This window comes from Narcine bancroftii, chromosome 5 (genome assembly GCF_036971445.1).
Source record: "Narcine bancroftii isolate sNarBan1 chromosome 5, sNarBan1.hap1, whole genome shotgun sequence".
NCBI lineage: Eukaryota > Metazoa > Chordata > Chondrichthyes > Torpediniformes > Narcinidae > Narcine > Narcine bancroftii.
The window spans coordinates 46,369,740-46,387,445 of NC_091473.1; the positions used below are offsets into that span (position 1 = coordinate 46,369,740).

The 17,706-nt window shown below is 38.2% G+C and overlaps 1 protein-coding gene across 1 annotated transcript in view; it reads left to right on the plus strand.

Annotated features, from left to right (window-relative positions):
- prkar2aa (protein kinase, cAMP-dependent, regulatory, type II, alpha A) overlaps positions 1–17,706 on the plus strand; it is a 344,304-nt gene that overhangs the window by 286,753 nt on the left and 39,845 nt on the right. The window contains exon 11 of the mRNA XM_069937325.1: positions 13,114–13,220. Coding sequence (XP_069793426.1) covers positions 13,114–13,220 — 107 coding nt within the window. The remainder of the gene's footprint in view (positions 1–13,113; positions 13,221–17,706) is intronic.

Below are 17,706 nucleotides of genomic sequence, written 5' to 3' on the forward strand. Positions count from 1 at the left end.
TAGGTAAATTCAACTGCGATTTAAAAAATCAATCGATCCATTTTCTTGTTTTCCATCAGATGTATATAACTTTTTATAAAATGAACAAAATTCATCATTAATCTCACAAGGTTTATATGTGATAAGCGAATTCCGTCTAACATCATTAATAGTCCTCAAAACCTTTCTTTAATTGCCATGCCAATACCTTATGTGCTTTCTCTCCCCATTCATAATATCATTGTTTAGTCCTATTAATCATACATTCAAATTGGTAAGATTGTAGAGTATTATATTCCAGTTTTAACCTAGACAATTCTGTTTTCTAATCTTCTGTAGCATCTTTCTGAAATTCCTTTTCTAACTCACCAATCCGTTTCTCTAATTCAAGACCCTGATTTAATCGATTTTTTTTAATTTAAGAAGTATAACTAATTATTTGTCCTCTCAAATAAGCTTTCATAGCGTCCCATAATACAAACTTACTTTGAACAATTAGAATTTTCTTTCAAAAAGAAATTAATTTTTTTTTCAAAAAATCAATAAATTCCGTATTTTTTAACAACATTATATTAAACCTCCAACGATAGGCCACTTGAATTTTCTCAGAGGTTGCATATGTAAAGTATAACAAAGATTGATCTGAAATCACCCTACTTTCATATTCCGCTTGTTTTATTTTCCCCTGTAAATGTGCCAATACTAAAAAAAAGTCAGTCCTTGAAAACTATTCATGTCTAGTTGAATAAAAGGAGAAATCCTTCTCAGTCGGATTAAGACGTCTCCAAATATCCACTAAATTGAGATCTTTCATCAACGCTTGAACCTGAACTGCCATTTTAGATTTCTTAACTTTCTTCGGGGACTTAGCTAATAAAGGTTCCAAGACACAATTAAAATCACCACCAACTAAAACATTATCATTAGCCTGACCCAAATATAAAAATGCATTGGAAATAAATGTTTCATCATCTACATTTGGGGCATAAATATTAAATAAAGTCCAAAATTCACTAAAAATCTTACAATTTAATTTAAGAATACATCCTGCCTTTTCCTCCATTGATTGTAATTCAAAAGATAAATTCTTATGTATCAAAATTGCTACACCTTTAGCCCTGGAATTAAATTAAGATGAATATACATGCCCTAACCAGTCCCTCTTCAATTTCATACTTTCTTTGACATTCAGATGTGTTTTTTGTAAAAAAGCAACATCAATTTTCATTTTCTTAATATTTGCCAAAACGCGCTTACGCTTAATCGGACTGTGTAAACCTCGCATATTAAAAGTAGCAAACCTCAATTTTGACATATCTATTAATATTACTAAGAACTAATAATATCAATATATAAAAACTCAAATCAAAGTAAATAGGCCCTCCAATATGAGAAAAAAACCCACAAATTAAAGACTAAATAAAATGAAAATAAGTGAAAAAAAATAAAGAAAAATTAATTAACCAAAAAAAAAGAAAAAGTGAAACCCCCCCTCCAAAAAAAAACTACCAAAAGGTAGTAATCCCTAAACAAAACTTGGATCACCCACCAGCGGCTGATGACTAATAGAACATAGAGCAAATCTCTCCCTCCCTAGCCGAACAAAGAGTAACATTAAAATATCATAATGACATAAAAAATAAAGTAAAAATAAGAAAGTTCTTCTATTCATCCAAGAGATTCCAAACTCGGAGATCCCATTTCAAGAGAAGTTGGACTCTTTCCATTCCCATTTCAGCCATTTCTGCCATTTCTTCTATTTCTTCTATTTCCAGAACAACCAGCTTTTTCTTTAGGAGACAATCGTGGACTACGTCTTTGAACTCTTGCATCTGGCAATGAATCAGCAAAGATCATTGCTTCACGATCATTCTCAAAAAACCGAGATTGAAAGTCTCCATAAAACACCTTCAACACTGCCGGATAGCAAAAAGTAGACTTATGGCCTTTACACCACAAAACTTCTTTGACTGGATTAAATCGACGCCGATGCTGAATAACCTCTTGACTCAAATCTGGATTTAAAAAAAATCTACTATTCTGAATCAATAACGGAGCTTGTCGTTGTCTCACATTTTGCACTGCTAGACGAAGTATTGCTTCTCTGTCCAAATAATTCAAACATCGGATTATCACAGGTCTCAGTGATTGACCAGGCAGAGGTGTTTTTCTTAAGGCTCTATGAGCTCTTTCCAAGCCTCCAGAGAAAAATTCTTGCCCCAATACTTGTGGGATCCATTCTTTAAAGAAACGAAGAGGATCTTGTCCTTCCATACCTTCTGGCAAACCAACAATTTTCACATTATTTCTTCTACCTTGATTCTCCAAATAGTCTACTTTCCTCTCTAACTCCTTCTCACATTCTCGCAATTCTATAATGGATTTTTCCACCTCCAACACGTTTTCTGTATTAGAAGCCACTTGTTGTTGACATTCCAAAAAAGTAGACTGAAATTGTTTAAAATCTTCACAAGATGCTTCCACACGTATTTTAACTGTATTCAGTTCTAAACTTATCCTTTGAGTCATTTCATTCATCATACGCTAGATGATAGCGTTTAACTGTTTACATTGTAATTCAGAAAAGCTCAGCCCTACTTTCTCTAACATAGTGGCAGAACCAGGTAACTGCAGCTCCTGCTGCATCTCAACAACAGTTTTACTGCGGGTCTGGACTCCCAGCGACGACACCCCGATTTCTTCAGGGGGTCAACGCTGGTCTCCCCCCGCAACTCGTTGTTGTTTCAAAAACTCATGGACGAGATCAAGATATTTAGGTTGGAGTACTTCCTGAGGCGTTTCAAGCAATGGAATCGTCTTCCTGCGTGCTCCCTCCGTTAAAGTCGGCAAGCTGCCAGAATTGGGATCCACTTCATGGGCACACGCACCTTCCTCCTGAGAATGGGTAATTCCAGCAATGTCCTTCTCTTGGTGAGTAGTAGCCATTTTTTTTCAGCTCCCACAGGCAATCTTTGTGGTTTAGGCACTGAAGAAATTAAACCTGAGGTTGTAGCAGGCTGTTTAGGCCCTAAATCTTCAACACTCCGAAAATGTAATTTCTTCTGCACTTGAGGTTTAATCTTTTTACCATTAATGGCCATAACAGTTCCTTAATACTTTAGACTAAAATTTAAAAAGTTTAAACTTGAAAACAAAGGGTTAAAAACGAGTACTTAAAAGACCGGCCCGAGAGGTCGAGATTACACATCTAGACTCTACGCCATCTTGCCACGCCCCCCCCATTTGTAATAATTTTAGTTTGGGTTGGTTCAGTGATGTGTTGAGGCAGTTCTAAAGATGGGCGACTTTTTTTTAAAGTATGAGAGAGTAAACAGAAGACATACCAAGAAAAGACCTTGGTGTTAACAGAATGCATGGATTGTTGGCTGAAAATATAAGAATTTTCCTTCGAGACAAAAACCTTTCTCACTTAGAAAAGGGTCTGAAATTAAGGAAATAAATTTAAAGCCATAGATACTTCGTGGAAACAAGTATTATTTCAGGTTGCTATGACAATCTGGAAAGCACTGCCTGAAAAAGTGGTGATCGCATGGCCAGTGATTATTTGCAAAATAGTAGTGAATAAGTAGAAAATTTGCACTGTGATGGGGGAAAAGGCAGTGGGAACAATTGGATAATTCTCAATGAGTTGGCATGCTCATGTAAAACATTGTAGTCTCAAACAATCAGAGATTAATTACCAATGAGCAATTAAAATCAAGATTTGTAAATGGGTGTAACTAATATGACTCACTTTGTGGAATGTTCTGCAAAAGGATGCTGTTGAAAAACCTGAACTTGCAGTCAGTGCAAGAAAAAGAATGGTAAGTTTTTGCAAGCTGAAAGAAATCTTACTGTATTTAGTGGACGACACCTTGCAACTCTCAAAAAAAATACAGGGCTCCTGGGGTTACAAATAACCTGACTTATGGACTTTAATCAAATTCTCCTATATTTTAAGGCATTTATTTTCAAAATTCATCATTGACTGGTTATTATGGATATTCCATTAGTTTAACTATTTGGTAATTATTCAATAAATTAAAGAAAGATTTGTATATAGGATATTAAGAGATGAGTTACTATAGAAAACGAATGTTTCATTCATATAGAAATCTGCTTATGGTCCATTTGTTCGAACTGAATTTGGGAACCAGGACCTTTGCAATATACTGTATGAAACTAATAACCACTTGCATACATTTAAAAGCAAATTAGCATTTGATTTGACAATTTTATTTTCCTGAAAATCCTTGTGGTTTACATCTTTTTTTTGCAAAAGTGAAATCAAATGCTGAAATTAAATAAAATATATTTTTTTTAAATTCCTTCCACAATGTAAACAAAACCCCTATGTGTAGAGTTTTACAAGTCTAGACAGTCAAGTGCAGAAGCAAAATTGTTCGAATTTCCGCAGTCCCTTGTGTTAAGGCTGCCATCCTTGATATTTTTTTAACAGTGGCTCCCCAAAGACTCTGCTCAAAGTTTATGGGACCTCTTCCCTGTGAAACATTCAAGTTTGGGTTTCTTCTGTACTTTTCTCTGACCAACTGCATAAAAAAAACATTGAAACATATTTAGCGAGGTGAAATGAAAGCAAGGCTTGAATGTTCTGTGGCCACCAGGGAATTTTTGTAGGGCCCCTGTTGAGAATGACTGGGTTAAGGAGTCTTGGCTCACAACAATTCTGTGGGTTCTGAGATATCTTTTGAGTGCTATGTGGGATCTGCAGATAAATTCACAATGGTGCATCTGCACTGCATTTAGATCTGTACCTTTGCCAAGCCCTTTCTTTCCCATCAAACCTTTGCATACATTTTATTTTGTCCAAATGGCATCTGTATTGAAAATTTATAGATATGCTTAAATATAAAAATAAAACAATGTTGTGCACAATGGCAGCATTACATTTCAAATGCGGATTTACTTTCAGGTTTGCTGTTAATCAGACTTTGATAGATGGATGATAAAAATGTCATGCAGAATTCATGACTTCCTTGCATGTGAACTTGCAAATTAGAACATTAGATTTTCATTTTATCATAATGCTGCTTTGTGCTGGGTTGGGTAGATTAGAGCAGCTCTTTTATATTTGTGCCAATTAAAATGGGTTCTATTCGTTTTTCAGGCATACTCATGATTTTGTTGGAAATGGGAGAGAGAAAATTTTGTAATGGTACACAGTGTCTATTTTGCAAATCATGAGAAATATTGTTCAGCTGGACAATCTTAGCATGAGCTTCTCCATATTAGGGGAAAAAAGATGATTGTAAAGTTGAAGCATCCTTTGCTGGTGAGCAACTTTAAGAATGTTGGCTTGTTCTTGGAGTTGAACACAAAAGTCTGCAGACACTGATTGTGGTGCAATACACAAAAGTGCTGGAGAAACTCCCTAGGTCATGCACCTCTGGCCAGACAGGCACATTTGTATGAGCTTTCTGCTCATACCTTGATGTTGGCAACAATTTGGCAGCAGCTGGAAATGTAATCTATTAAAATCTTAGTAAAATTGCCTCTTTTACATTAACTAGAAGAGAAATGAAGTAGGAAAGAAACCATGATCTGCAGGGTAGGAAGAGTGGTAGAACAATGATGGGGTGTTGTTGCACATCTCCAGTAACTCTCATCCTTTTGAAAATCCAGATTAACACATTTGATCATTGCTGTGATATATCCAATGTTACATCTTCACAAAATTCTAATTTAATTTTGTCCTTGAAAATCTTGTTGACACTGCCTCATCATAGTTGATTTTCTGTTATCCTGTTACCATGTGCTTAATCAGAGTTATATGGCGAGCTCTCCACTGGCCACCGTTTCAGAGGTGCACCAAAGAAAAGGTACAAGGACTGCCTAAAGAAATCTCTTGGTGCCTGCCACATTGACCACCGCCAGTGGGCTGATATCGCCTCAAACTGTGCATCTTGGCGCCTCACAGTTTGGCGGGCAGCAACCTCCTTTGAAGAAGACCGCAGAGCCCACCTCACTGACAAAAGGCAAAGGAGGAAAAACCCAACACCCAACCCCAACCAACCAATTTTCCCCTGCAGCCGCTGCAACCGTGTCTGCCTGTCCCGCATCGGACTTGTCAGCCACAAACGAGCCTGCAGCTGACGTGGACTTTTACCCCCTCCATAAATCTTCATCCGCGAAGCCAAGCCAAAGAAAAAAAAAAGAATCAGAGAATCCAACTTTTTTTCCAGCAGACTAACTCGTGTCGAGTTTCTTATTTTCTTTCTTTCTCCCTTCCATTGTTTAACAAATTGTTCTTTCTTCCTTGTTTTAAGGTTTCATTTTCTCAAGAACATTTTCTTCATTTGTGTTAATTATTATAAAGGTCTTCTGAAATTGGATTCACATTTCTGTTTCATTTCTGCAATGACCAGTGAACTGTGGATCATGTAACATTCTGTAAAAATAATGAAATAATTCTGAAAGAGAAAAATAAAAAAAGTAATTAGAACAAACATGATACAATCTTTATTATAGATTTTGTAGCAAAAGTTTTTATAGATGTATTGTGTTGAAGGGTTCCTCGAGTGCAGCAGAAAGCAAGCTCCAAGACTCGATTCACAATTACAAATGATCGTTATTAGATAAACGGTTAAACAATGAAACAGTGCAACGGCTCAGACACTCACACAAGCACTCACGCACTCATGCTGACTTGCACCCAATCGTGGGATCCGTCGGGGAAAGAAGGGGCTCAGTGCAGTGGAAGGCAAGAGGGGAGGATTCATTGAGCGTTAGACTCCAAGGTAAAATGTGGCCTTGCGTCAGAGCTATTCATGAGGATTTCACAGCCTCCCCTCCCCCAGGGGATATGGAAGACTGTGGCTCTGTGTACCAGGATACCCTGGCTAGCTTTAGGAAGGTCAGTTCCCTGTTATCTGCGGTCCTCAGGGATGGTGTCTACTGTAGCAACCACGATCTGAGCAGGGAGCAGGAACATCGCCACGTGGAGGAAAAGAGAGAGCGATGGTGCACTCAGGCTTAAATATATCCCACTCTGCTGAACAGAGGCCAATGACATTGCATGAATATCCTGCTCTGCTGAGCAATGGCCAGTCACTGGGGCCAGCCAATGACAATGCATGCATAGGATTATAAGCGTGCATGGACCTGATTGGCTGGTTGCTGGACAGTGGGGTGTGCTTTCGATAAAAGATCACTGATTGCCCACCAGTACAGTAGATTTGTGATATCTGGAGGTATCACAAATATCTCCTCAGTGATCATCAATACAGGTGAACCTCAAGAATATGTGCTGAGCCCACTGCTTTACTTGTTATTACACCCACGACTGTGAGGCCAAGCAAAATTCCAATGCCATCTATAAGTTTACAATGACACCATAGTTGTCGGCAGAATCACAAACGGCAATGTGGAAGTGTACAGGAGGGAGATCGATCAGCTCATTGAATGGTGTAATGACAAACAACCTTGCACTCAACATCAGCAAAACCAAGGAGCTGATTGTGGATTTCAGGAGGAAGTCAGGGGAACATGACCCAATCCTCATCGAGGGCTCAGTAGTGGAGAGGGTCGAGAACTTCAAATTTCTGGGTGTCATCATCTCTGAGGATCTGTCCTGGAGTCTCCACAATGATGCAATCACAAAAAAGACTTGCCAGCAGTTATACTTTGTGAGGTGTCTGAGGAGATTCGGTATGTCGCCAAAGACTTTCATAAACTTCTACCGTTTACCGTGGAGATCATTCTGGCTGGTTGTATCACTGCGTGGTATGGAGGCGCCACCTCTCAGGAGAAGAATAAACTTCAGAAGGTTGTTATCCCTTGTATCACTGTGTGGTATGGAGGTGCCAACTCTCAGGACAAGAATAAACTTCAGAGGGTTGTTATCCCAACCTGCGACATCACAGTTACCAGACTTCACTCCATTGAGGACATCTACATGAGATGGTGTCTTAAAAAAACAGCCTCTATCCTCAAAGACCCCTACCACCCAGGCCATGCCCTCTTCACTCTGTTACCATCAGGCTAAAGACGAGCACTCAGCGGCACAAGGATAGTTTCTTCCCCTCTGGCATCAGATTCCTGAATAATGAATAACTCTGCCTTACTTTTCGTGCACTGTTATTGTTATTTTTTTTATATAGTAAAGTTGTAAGATGGTTATAATATGAATGTTTCCACTCTGATGCTGCAGCAAAACACCGAATTTCATGACTTGTTCATGACAATAAATTCTGATTTTGCAGTTAATGTCCAGAAGGTTAGATTGAAGGATTGGCAAAAGTTTAAACAGACATGAATACTTTCAAGAATAAAATTGGGAAAATGGCTTGTTATTTAATTATTGAAGACAATTCATAGATAACCTCAGCACCAGCCTATATTCTATCACTTAATAATGCAATTGCACCCCAAAGCCCGTAACAATATTATATTAATTACTGAAGTAGAATTAACATACACCCCCATTAGGTTTCGAATGGTGAGAAGAATCCGGAGTCCCTGGTGAAAACCCACACAGACATGGGGAGAACATAAAAACAGCGCGGGGTTCGAACCCCGGTCTTGATTGGTGGCACTGTAAAGGTGTTGCGCTAACCACTACGCCAACCATGACGTCCATTGAACTGTCAGCAATAAGGCTCAAGAAAACCAAGTTAATGTGTTTGTTTCTGGAGTCTGGTCTGACTGAGTTAAGTGGAAAATGTCATCTGTCCATTGGAATTGGTTGTGTTGATGAGAGCTCTGATGTTGGGCAAGGAGAGGACATGAATATTGGTTCACGTATTCCTGTTAGATTTGCAGAAATTTGTAGGTTTGGTTCTTGCATGCTTTGAGGTTTCTTCTGTGGATTGCCTCCTTTCTCATCATCATTTGGGGCCCAAAGCAGTCCTCCCAAGTGAGGCCAAACTTCAGGAGTTATCTACTGCATCCAGTGCTCCTATTGTGATCTCCTCTACATCGGGGAGCTTGAATGCAGACTGGGAAATCCCTTTGTTGAGCTCCTCGGCTCTGCTGCCGCAATAGCAGGGATCTATCAGTGGCCACCCACTTCAATACCCTGCTCTATTCCTTTGGTGACATGTCTGTCCAGTCTGCTTCCACTGCCAGCCTAAGACCATAAGCAAATTACAGCAATTACACCTCATATTTGGCCTGGGCACCCTCCAACTGCTTGGCATTCACATTGAATTCTCTGGTTTCTGTTAGTCTACCATGCACCATCCCCCACCCACCCCCCACCCCACCATCTTTCCCTCTGTCTCCTCTCTTCTAGCTCTGTCTGTCACTCTTCTCTTTTCCCTCTGTCTCGTTTTCTTAAGTTCTACATTCACAGACCCAACCCCCCCCTCCTCCCATCCCCCATCATTGCTCACCTTTCTTTTCTCTAGGCCTCCTCCATATCCAATTAACTCCTTTTGTCTGTCGGACTGTACTTCTCCCCATCCTCTTTTTTAATTCAAACGTCTGCTTGCTTTTTACTCATTCCTTGAAGACTTAATCCCGAAATATCAGTTGCACACCCTCGATGGCTGCTGAGAGTCCTGCTGAGTTCCTCTCACATTTGTGTTTTTACTGTATCTTCTGCTATGTAGACCATCAACTTGGTGTTGAACTTGAAGTCTCGGCCTTGAAACACTAAATTGACAAAAGGTAATGCAGGTACTAGCACATTAGAGGTAGTTGTTAATTTTGCATTGGCTCAGAGGCATTTTCTACTTGCTGGAAACCTACGAGTGAATTTGAGAAAGAAGAAGCAAGGGTAAGTCACTATGCCCCTCAAGCATGCCTTATTAATATGATCATGGTTGATTATGATCATGACCAGGCCTCATCTCCTCTTCTGTGTCATTTTCCCATAGCCCTCAATTTACCAAACTGGCCACAATGTTTCTGCTTCCTCTTTAAATACCCACAGCAATGGCTGAGCCCACCTGAGAAGTACAGCTGCTTTCTTCTGGGTATAAATTAAGCTGATATTGCAGTATTCATCTGTAATATTGTCCAGTAAAGGCTTCTGTTGGATCATACAAATAATCTCAAGTATTTTGGTATGTTCATTGGTAGATTAATTGACATGATGATTTTGCTGACTGTGTCCCAAGTTCATGATAATCCTGTTGTCTTCATCTTGGTGTTAATGTCACTTGACATTTGCCACAGGCAGAAAGCATTTATTGACTGAAATCAACTGAAATTGATTGGCTGAAATGCAAAGAATGCATTTTTAAAACATTTTAAGCATAAAGTATGCACAAATGTGCCATCTTTACAGTGTAAAATGCATTAAATTTATGATCAGAAAATCTGCACATTTTAATGTAAATGCGTGTGTCACATTTGCATGTTGAAATTGGGCTGTTGTTTCTGCATGCCAAAGTCATTTTTAAAAATGAATTTTGTATTCTAATCCTTTAGTCGACTTTTCAAAATAGAATATAAACAATTTAAGATGTTAAACTTTTGCAAATTGAGCTTTCGCAATTCAATTTAAACCTTGTTTCCATGTTAGAAAAAAAAACAAAACTTCTGTGTGAAATCAGAAACCGAGTGTAATTGGGCAAGAAACTGTTGTTCACCTTCTCCTGAAAATATAACCTACTGTAATAATTTGCTTGTCCAATTGAATCCAAGTCTTGTTTTGGGTCAGGCTGATGTTGAACTGAAAACTCAGTGCTTAAAGGATTTCTATAAATGCCACTATGTTATTGTAAATTTTATGGAATTGCGATATTTTCATTTTATTTTTACTTGAGACGTTAAAATGAGCCACTGGGGGAAGCAAGTGACAAAAAGTCTTTTGATTCATCTTCACATTTTTAAAAACTCTATGGTGATTTAGAATTTGTGGCTTTGATTTTATACCTTTTGCTTCTGTTTCGAATATCTAAAAATGTCTCATAAGGTTGTCGGTTTGGGAATATGGTAACCAATTTGCTCATGGCAAATCCCCAACAAATACAAATGTGTTAAATCATCTGCTTTTGGTAATTGTGGTTTAGGAATGAATGTGGTCCAGGAGTAGAGATAATTTCCCTGCTCCCTTTTTTAAAAATTTAATTTCTTATCGAAATGATAGCCTATTCCTTTGTGGCGTATCTTACCAGAACTCTCTCTTTTCCTTGCTTTTGATTTAGTTCTTCATTTCTAGTCGCCACTTCTTAATTTTAAACTGATCAGCAAAGTGTGGTATGAAGTTACTCAGCCAATTCAACTATGTTCATGACTATAAATATTATAATTGAATTAAAGTCTAAATATGTGTTCTCATTGTTTAATAACAATGTGACGATTCTGCCTGGTGGGAAAGGTGATTTTTGAGGATTTATATGAATCTTTGAAGATTTGGATTTTTTAAAAATTACAGGACTATCTGGGAAAGCTTGGGAAAGTGATTGAGAGGATTTGTAAAACAGAGTGTGGACTCCATGGATTGGGTTCCCATGATTTGAATGCTTTTTCAAATTTGGGTTATACTCAAGACAACTTTTAATACCATTTTTTAATGTTTGTATTTTGCTGGCAGAATCTTAATTGTTACTCAATCTGATTGCTCTTCAACTGTAATGCATGGGAAGACAAGTGAAAGTTGACTGATTACTCAGACTCTGCGGGTGTGAATTGTAGAATAGTTATCCAGAGGACATGACAATACAGAAACAGCCCTTTGACCCCAGTAATCTGGAGCAAACTATTATTCTGCAAAGTCCCACTGACCTGCACCCAAACTATAGTCCTCCATACCCTTCCCATTCATGTCCCCATCCAAATTTTAATGTAAAAATGGAGCATGCACTTCAGCTGGCAGCTTGATCCATATTCCCACCACTCTCTTTGCGAAGAATGTTCCCTTTAAACTTCTCCCCTTTCACTTTTAACCCATGTCTTCTGGTTTGCTTCTCACCTAACCTCAGTGGAAAAAGCCTACACTATCTATCCCCCTCATAATTTTGTATATCTCTCAAATCTTCCCTCATTCTTCTACATTCCAGGTAATAAAGTGCTTACCTGTTTAACCTTCCCTTATAACTCAGTTGCTGAAGTCCCAACAACCCCTTATAAATCTTCTCAGCATTCTTACAATAAAAAAATTATATATTTTCTGTAATTAAGTGACCAAAACTTTGCACAATACTCCAAATTTGTACTTGCCAATTCTTGTACAACTTCACTATAGCATCCCTACTCCGATCCCTTTATTGTGTGAGAGGTGACCACTGACTGTTTAAGAGCCATCCAACTAGATTAAATCTAACTTCACCTTTCCTCTGGCAATACGTTCCATACCCCAACTGCAGTGAAAGTCCAATAAACTGTCATCCTGATATTTGCAAAACTTGATGGTCCAGCATTTGCCTCACTAGAGCCCCATTCACATTCTCCCTTTCAGCTCCCAGATACCCAGTTTACTGTTTATTGCTCCCTGTTCCTTTAAAATCACAGAGACCCTGTTCCTGGGTTCCCTGCAAGCTCTCGGGAAGCCTGTTCCTGTGCCCTTAAGCTCACGGGATTCCCATTCCTGTGCCCCTTTTTACATCATGAGGTCCCTGTTTCTGCACTCCTTAGAGGAAAAATAAACTGGAAGTCTATTCTTAAACCCCCTTTAAAAATGGGATATTGTTCCATGCTCCTTTTAAACTCACTGGGTTTTGGTTCTAGTGCTCCCTTTCATTCAACTGTTGCTTTAGAGAATTTATTATATTCCTATGGAAATCTTTATAAAAGAGATGAATTAAATATAGTTGGTGTCTGAAGAGTAATACCCAGCAGTATGGAGCACATCACACATCACTGGAGTCCCGGAGAGTGCTCTGAGTTTTACTGTTCTCACAATGGGTAAGAATGGAGTTTCCTTTGAGGATCTAAGTGAACCAGATATAATTTTATTACAGTCCAAATGTTTCATCATCACCACATCTGTTAGCAGAATTAAAATCCTGATCCATTTCGTTTAAATTTTACCTTTGATTAGCTCCTGAATTACTATGGATGCAAATCTTAAATTTTCTTTGGTTTCTGAAATAAGTCCATTCTGGTTTATTATGCTTCATAAGAGATGAGAAAAAATTGGGGTACTTCAGAAATGTGAGGAAGGAAGTATAAATATTTAAAATATATATATTTACACCAATTGATGACGTGGCATTATTTTAACAGGAACAGATATATGAAATCCTTGATGCAATGTTTGAGAGGAAAGTTGAACCTTCAGAGCATGTCATTGACCAAGATGATGATGGAGACAATTTCTATGTAATTGAACGGTAAGGAATTTTAGTCCTGCACTGGTACAGGCCTTCTAATTAACACTTAGATCCTAATGCTATAAAATATTCATGTACACTACCACCAGAATTTAAAATTGAAAACTTTTTTTAAAAGACTGTCTTTGTTTCTGAAGAATGTTTTTCCTCTTCATCTGTCCTTTTATGTTCTGAATATTTAAGCATTGAGCGACAAGATTAGGTTTTGTCACAATTGGATGTTCACTTCAGAGAGAACTTTAGTTTGTAATTCATTACCGATGGGTTCATACTAGATCCCATGTAACCTTTCAAACCAGTCTATTGTGTGCAGATTTGTCAAAGTCCTGACAGAAGGCAACCTCTATCCTCCAAGACCCCCACCATCCAGGCCATGCCCTCTTCACTCGAAGAAAAAGTACATGAGCCTAAAGACAAGCACTCAATGGCACAAGGGCAGCTTTCTGAATAATCAGTGCCTTACTTTTTTGTTCACTATGATTTTTACATTTTATAGTCATGTTGGAAGATGGTTATAATATGAATGTTTGCTCTATGATGTTGCTGCAAAGCATGACAGTAAATTCTGATTCTTATTCTGAAGTCCATGCAGACAGTGTTTATTGCCCTGACCTCCAGATTACTTGGTCACCTTTTAAAAAAAAACCCAGTCAAATTCATGAGGCCTGCTTTACCATGAACAATGGTAGGCTTACTGTTTTTTATCAGTCCTTGATTTTCAAAATACATGTATATCCTGTTTCTCAGAATCTCCTCTAATTACTTTCCCACTGCTGATGTAAGGTTCCCAGGGTTTTCCTTCCAACCATCTTAAATAAAGACACAACATAAGCTACCCTCCAGTTTTCTGGCACCTCACCTGTGGATAACGATAATACAAATACCTCTGCCAGGTCTCTCACATTTTCTTGCCCAGTTTCTATCATTTGCCTTCTACAATTAAGACCCCCAGCACCAAATAACTTATGTTCTTGTCAACCCTCACTGACCTCAAATACACTTCAATCCAGGCCACATCTTCTCAACTCTTTCCAAAACTTTCACATTCTTCCTGTAGTCTAGAGACAAGAACTGCGTACAGTTCTCCAATTTAATACACAAAAGTGCTGGAGAAATTCAGTAAGTTTCATACAATTTTCCAAACCTGGCCTAACCAACATTTTAAATAGGTTCGTCATGATTTGCCAACTTTTACATTCTGTGCCTCAAGTGATGAAGGCAAGCATTCCATATGCCTTTTTTGCTATGGATTTGCATCCTAAGATCCCTCTGTGTATCAGTACTCCTCAGGGCCCTGCAATTTACTGTATATATTCCTCTTGTGTTTGACCTCTGAAAATGTCTCAGCTCACACTTGTCCAGAGAAAGCCCTGTCCCTTACAATCTTCATTAATTTCCCTACCATTGATATAGAACTCCACAGCCTATAATTTCTTGGATGTTACCTGTTTCCTCCTTAAACTAGGGAACAACTTTGGCTCTTCCAGGCCGTCACCTGTCGATAAAGAGGATGCAACGATCTCTGTTAAGGTCCCCGCTATCTTTCTCCCTTGCCTTCCTCAGCATGCACTGAGACAAGGAATCAGTTTTCATGATCCATTATACATTTTTTTAAAAATTTTACTGAAGTTGGTTGGTAAAGGTCTGGCTATGATTTTCTACTTATAATCCTCATTCAAACTGGAGGGATTCTGAACAAGATTATTGTGCCCTTCCTCTTCCTGCTGACAATCAGGAAGCGTGAAACACTATTTTTCTTGCCAAATGTAAAACCTTGTATCTTCTTACATTGTGCTTAATCTTCATACTTAATCTGTCATTATGTCTATGTGACCTCATTTTCCCATCCAGCTTTGTAAATTCAAAAACTTGGATATATTGCACTCCACTTTTACAGAGAAAAGGCTATCATGAGTTGATGATGCCTGTGGTAAATTTGGGTTATCTAAGCTACACATACCAATTTACTTTATTATGTCTTCATCTTTTTTACAATGCTTAAAGACAAGTTATTGTTCTTTGCCATCTTTTAAACTTCTCATCCTCCAATTCTGCATTCAGATTTTACATTCCAGATCTTGGAGATGTGCAAAGCAATCTACTTTCAAAATTGTGCAATTAACAACTAAATTTAAATTGTGTATCAAGGTGTACCGAATACATGATGATATCTTTGAGTATGTGGCCTTTATGCAATAGAAGCAGAAAGTTCTTTGCTGTACAGTTTTTTAAATTTAAAAAAATTCCAAGCAATAATAAACAGTAATAATTAAGAATTTGTGCATGTCATGTGACGACATAGAGCCAGAACAAAAAAATCTGGCTCCACCGGGCAAAAGTTATAAAAAGAAAAAGTGAAGAGACACGTTTGAAAATTCATCTGCAATGAAGGTGAACTACTGGAGAGAACATAAAAATGCCTTCCAAGAAGGACAAAGAATTGGAAGAAAGATAGAACTACTAGAAGAACCTTATTGACGAAGCTGGGACGTGGAGTAGTGTCAGCTCTCCATTCGAGGAGAGCCTCCCAACAAGCCAAGGTATCCCTGCAACAACACGGGCATCCGGAAGAGTCGGGGAGGGAGCAACGCGATCACACATGCGCGATCGTCAGCAACAGAATGGCTCACAAAGCCTGTTGGCCAGGACCCCAGACCATTGTGGAGGATGGCAGAAGAGGAACAGCTGGCTGAGAATGAAGAGAGACTGGAAGAAGAAGAACAACAGGAAGAGGCAGAAAAAAGGAGCTATTAGAGAGGAGGTGGAGGAAAGAGACTTGAACCTGGAAGAACTATTAGAAGAGGAGGAGTGGGTAAGGCAGAAAATTAAGGCTGCTACTTCTACTAAAGACCCCTTGACTATTATTATGGATGAATTAAGGCTGGTTAGAAGTGATATTAGAAGATCTGAAAATAAAATGGATGCTAAAGTTAATAAAGTCTATGATCTGATTAAAGAAATGCAAGTAAAAAATAATGAAGTAGAAGAAAGGGTTAAAGTCTTGAGTTGGAAAATCGGTTTCTTCAAGGAAAAATGGACACACTGTATGAAGGATTTGAGCGTATGAAGAATAAAAATGAACAACTATCTGAAAAAGTGGCCTCTTTGGAGAATTTTAGCCGGAGAAACAATGTTAAGATTATTGGCTTAAAAGAAGGGAAGGAGGGAGATAACATGATCCAATTTATGCAGGGATAGATACCCCAAACTTTTAGGCAGGAGCACTTTAAAGATGGTATCGAGATTGAACGAGCTAATAGAGCCCTTAGACCTAAACCTTTGCTGGATCAAAGATCAAGACCTATTTTGATAAAAATTTCTTCGATATCAAGTAAGGGAGAAAATTTTGGAATTGGCAGCTAAACAAGCCAAAGAGAGAAAAGCACCACTAGAAATAGAAGGGAATAAGATCTTGAATTGTTGAAGAGACACAAGAGTTTTAACCCGGTAAAAAATATTTTGTGGAAGAAGGGGTATACTTTTATCTTGCATTACCCTGCCACTCTGAAGGTGTTTGTTCAAGCTGGACAGCGTTGATCTTTTATGGATCCAGAACATGCCCAAGACTTTGTTGAAAAACTGCAGACTTGCGCCAAGATGGAGTTGGTAAAGTGGACCCTTGAAGAGTGATGAACATAACTTGGGAAATTAAATATTTGGTGTTTGTTACTGAGTTGTAGATGAGTTTAATGTCCTCGGAGGAGCTGGAGATACGGTGACTGGCTTCTACTGAGTTGCGGACGCTATTGCAAAACTAATTGCAACCTGAATAATGGAAGGGGGGTAGCATTACCGAGGGATTGTGTGACAGTGATCGAGGAGGGGATTCTCTTTTTCTTTCTGTTCAATCAAGTAATAATCTTATAACTGGAATGAAGGATGGTTTTATGTTTATGGAATTGATAAGGATCTGGAGACTGACTAGACATAATTGTAACCTTGAACATATGAGGGAATATTTAAAGTGATATAATGGGAGTGAATTAAAATTTATTAGTTTTAATGTGAAGGGGCTTCAGATCTCTATTAAAAGAAAAAGAAACTGAGAGTAGATATTGCTTTTTTGCAAGAAATGTATTGAACCAAAAAGGAACATCACATTGAGTAAGTTGGGTAGGTTGCAATTTTAATGAATTGCAATTTTAATAAATCCTATTGCGATACATAATAAGACATTTAACCCATTTGGTAGATTTGCTTTAACTAATTGCCAGATTTTCTCTGAACAATGGACACCGATGAATATTTATCCGCCAAATTTGGATGATTGTAAATTTATACAGGACACTTTACTACACTGGGGGAAGCAAGTAGTAATATTTTGGTGGGTGGGGATTTTAATTTTTGTCTGGACCCTTTAATAGATTGGCAAGAACTGTAGTGAAATCAAAGGCAGCCTGAATGAATATTATCTCTAATGCAAGAAATTAATTTAGTTGATATTTGGAGAAGAGAAGGACTATTTATTTTATTCTAGTCATCATGA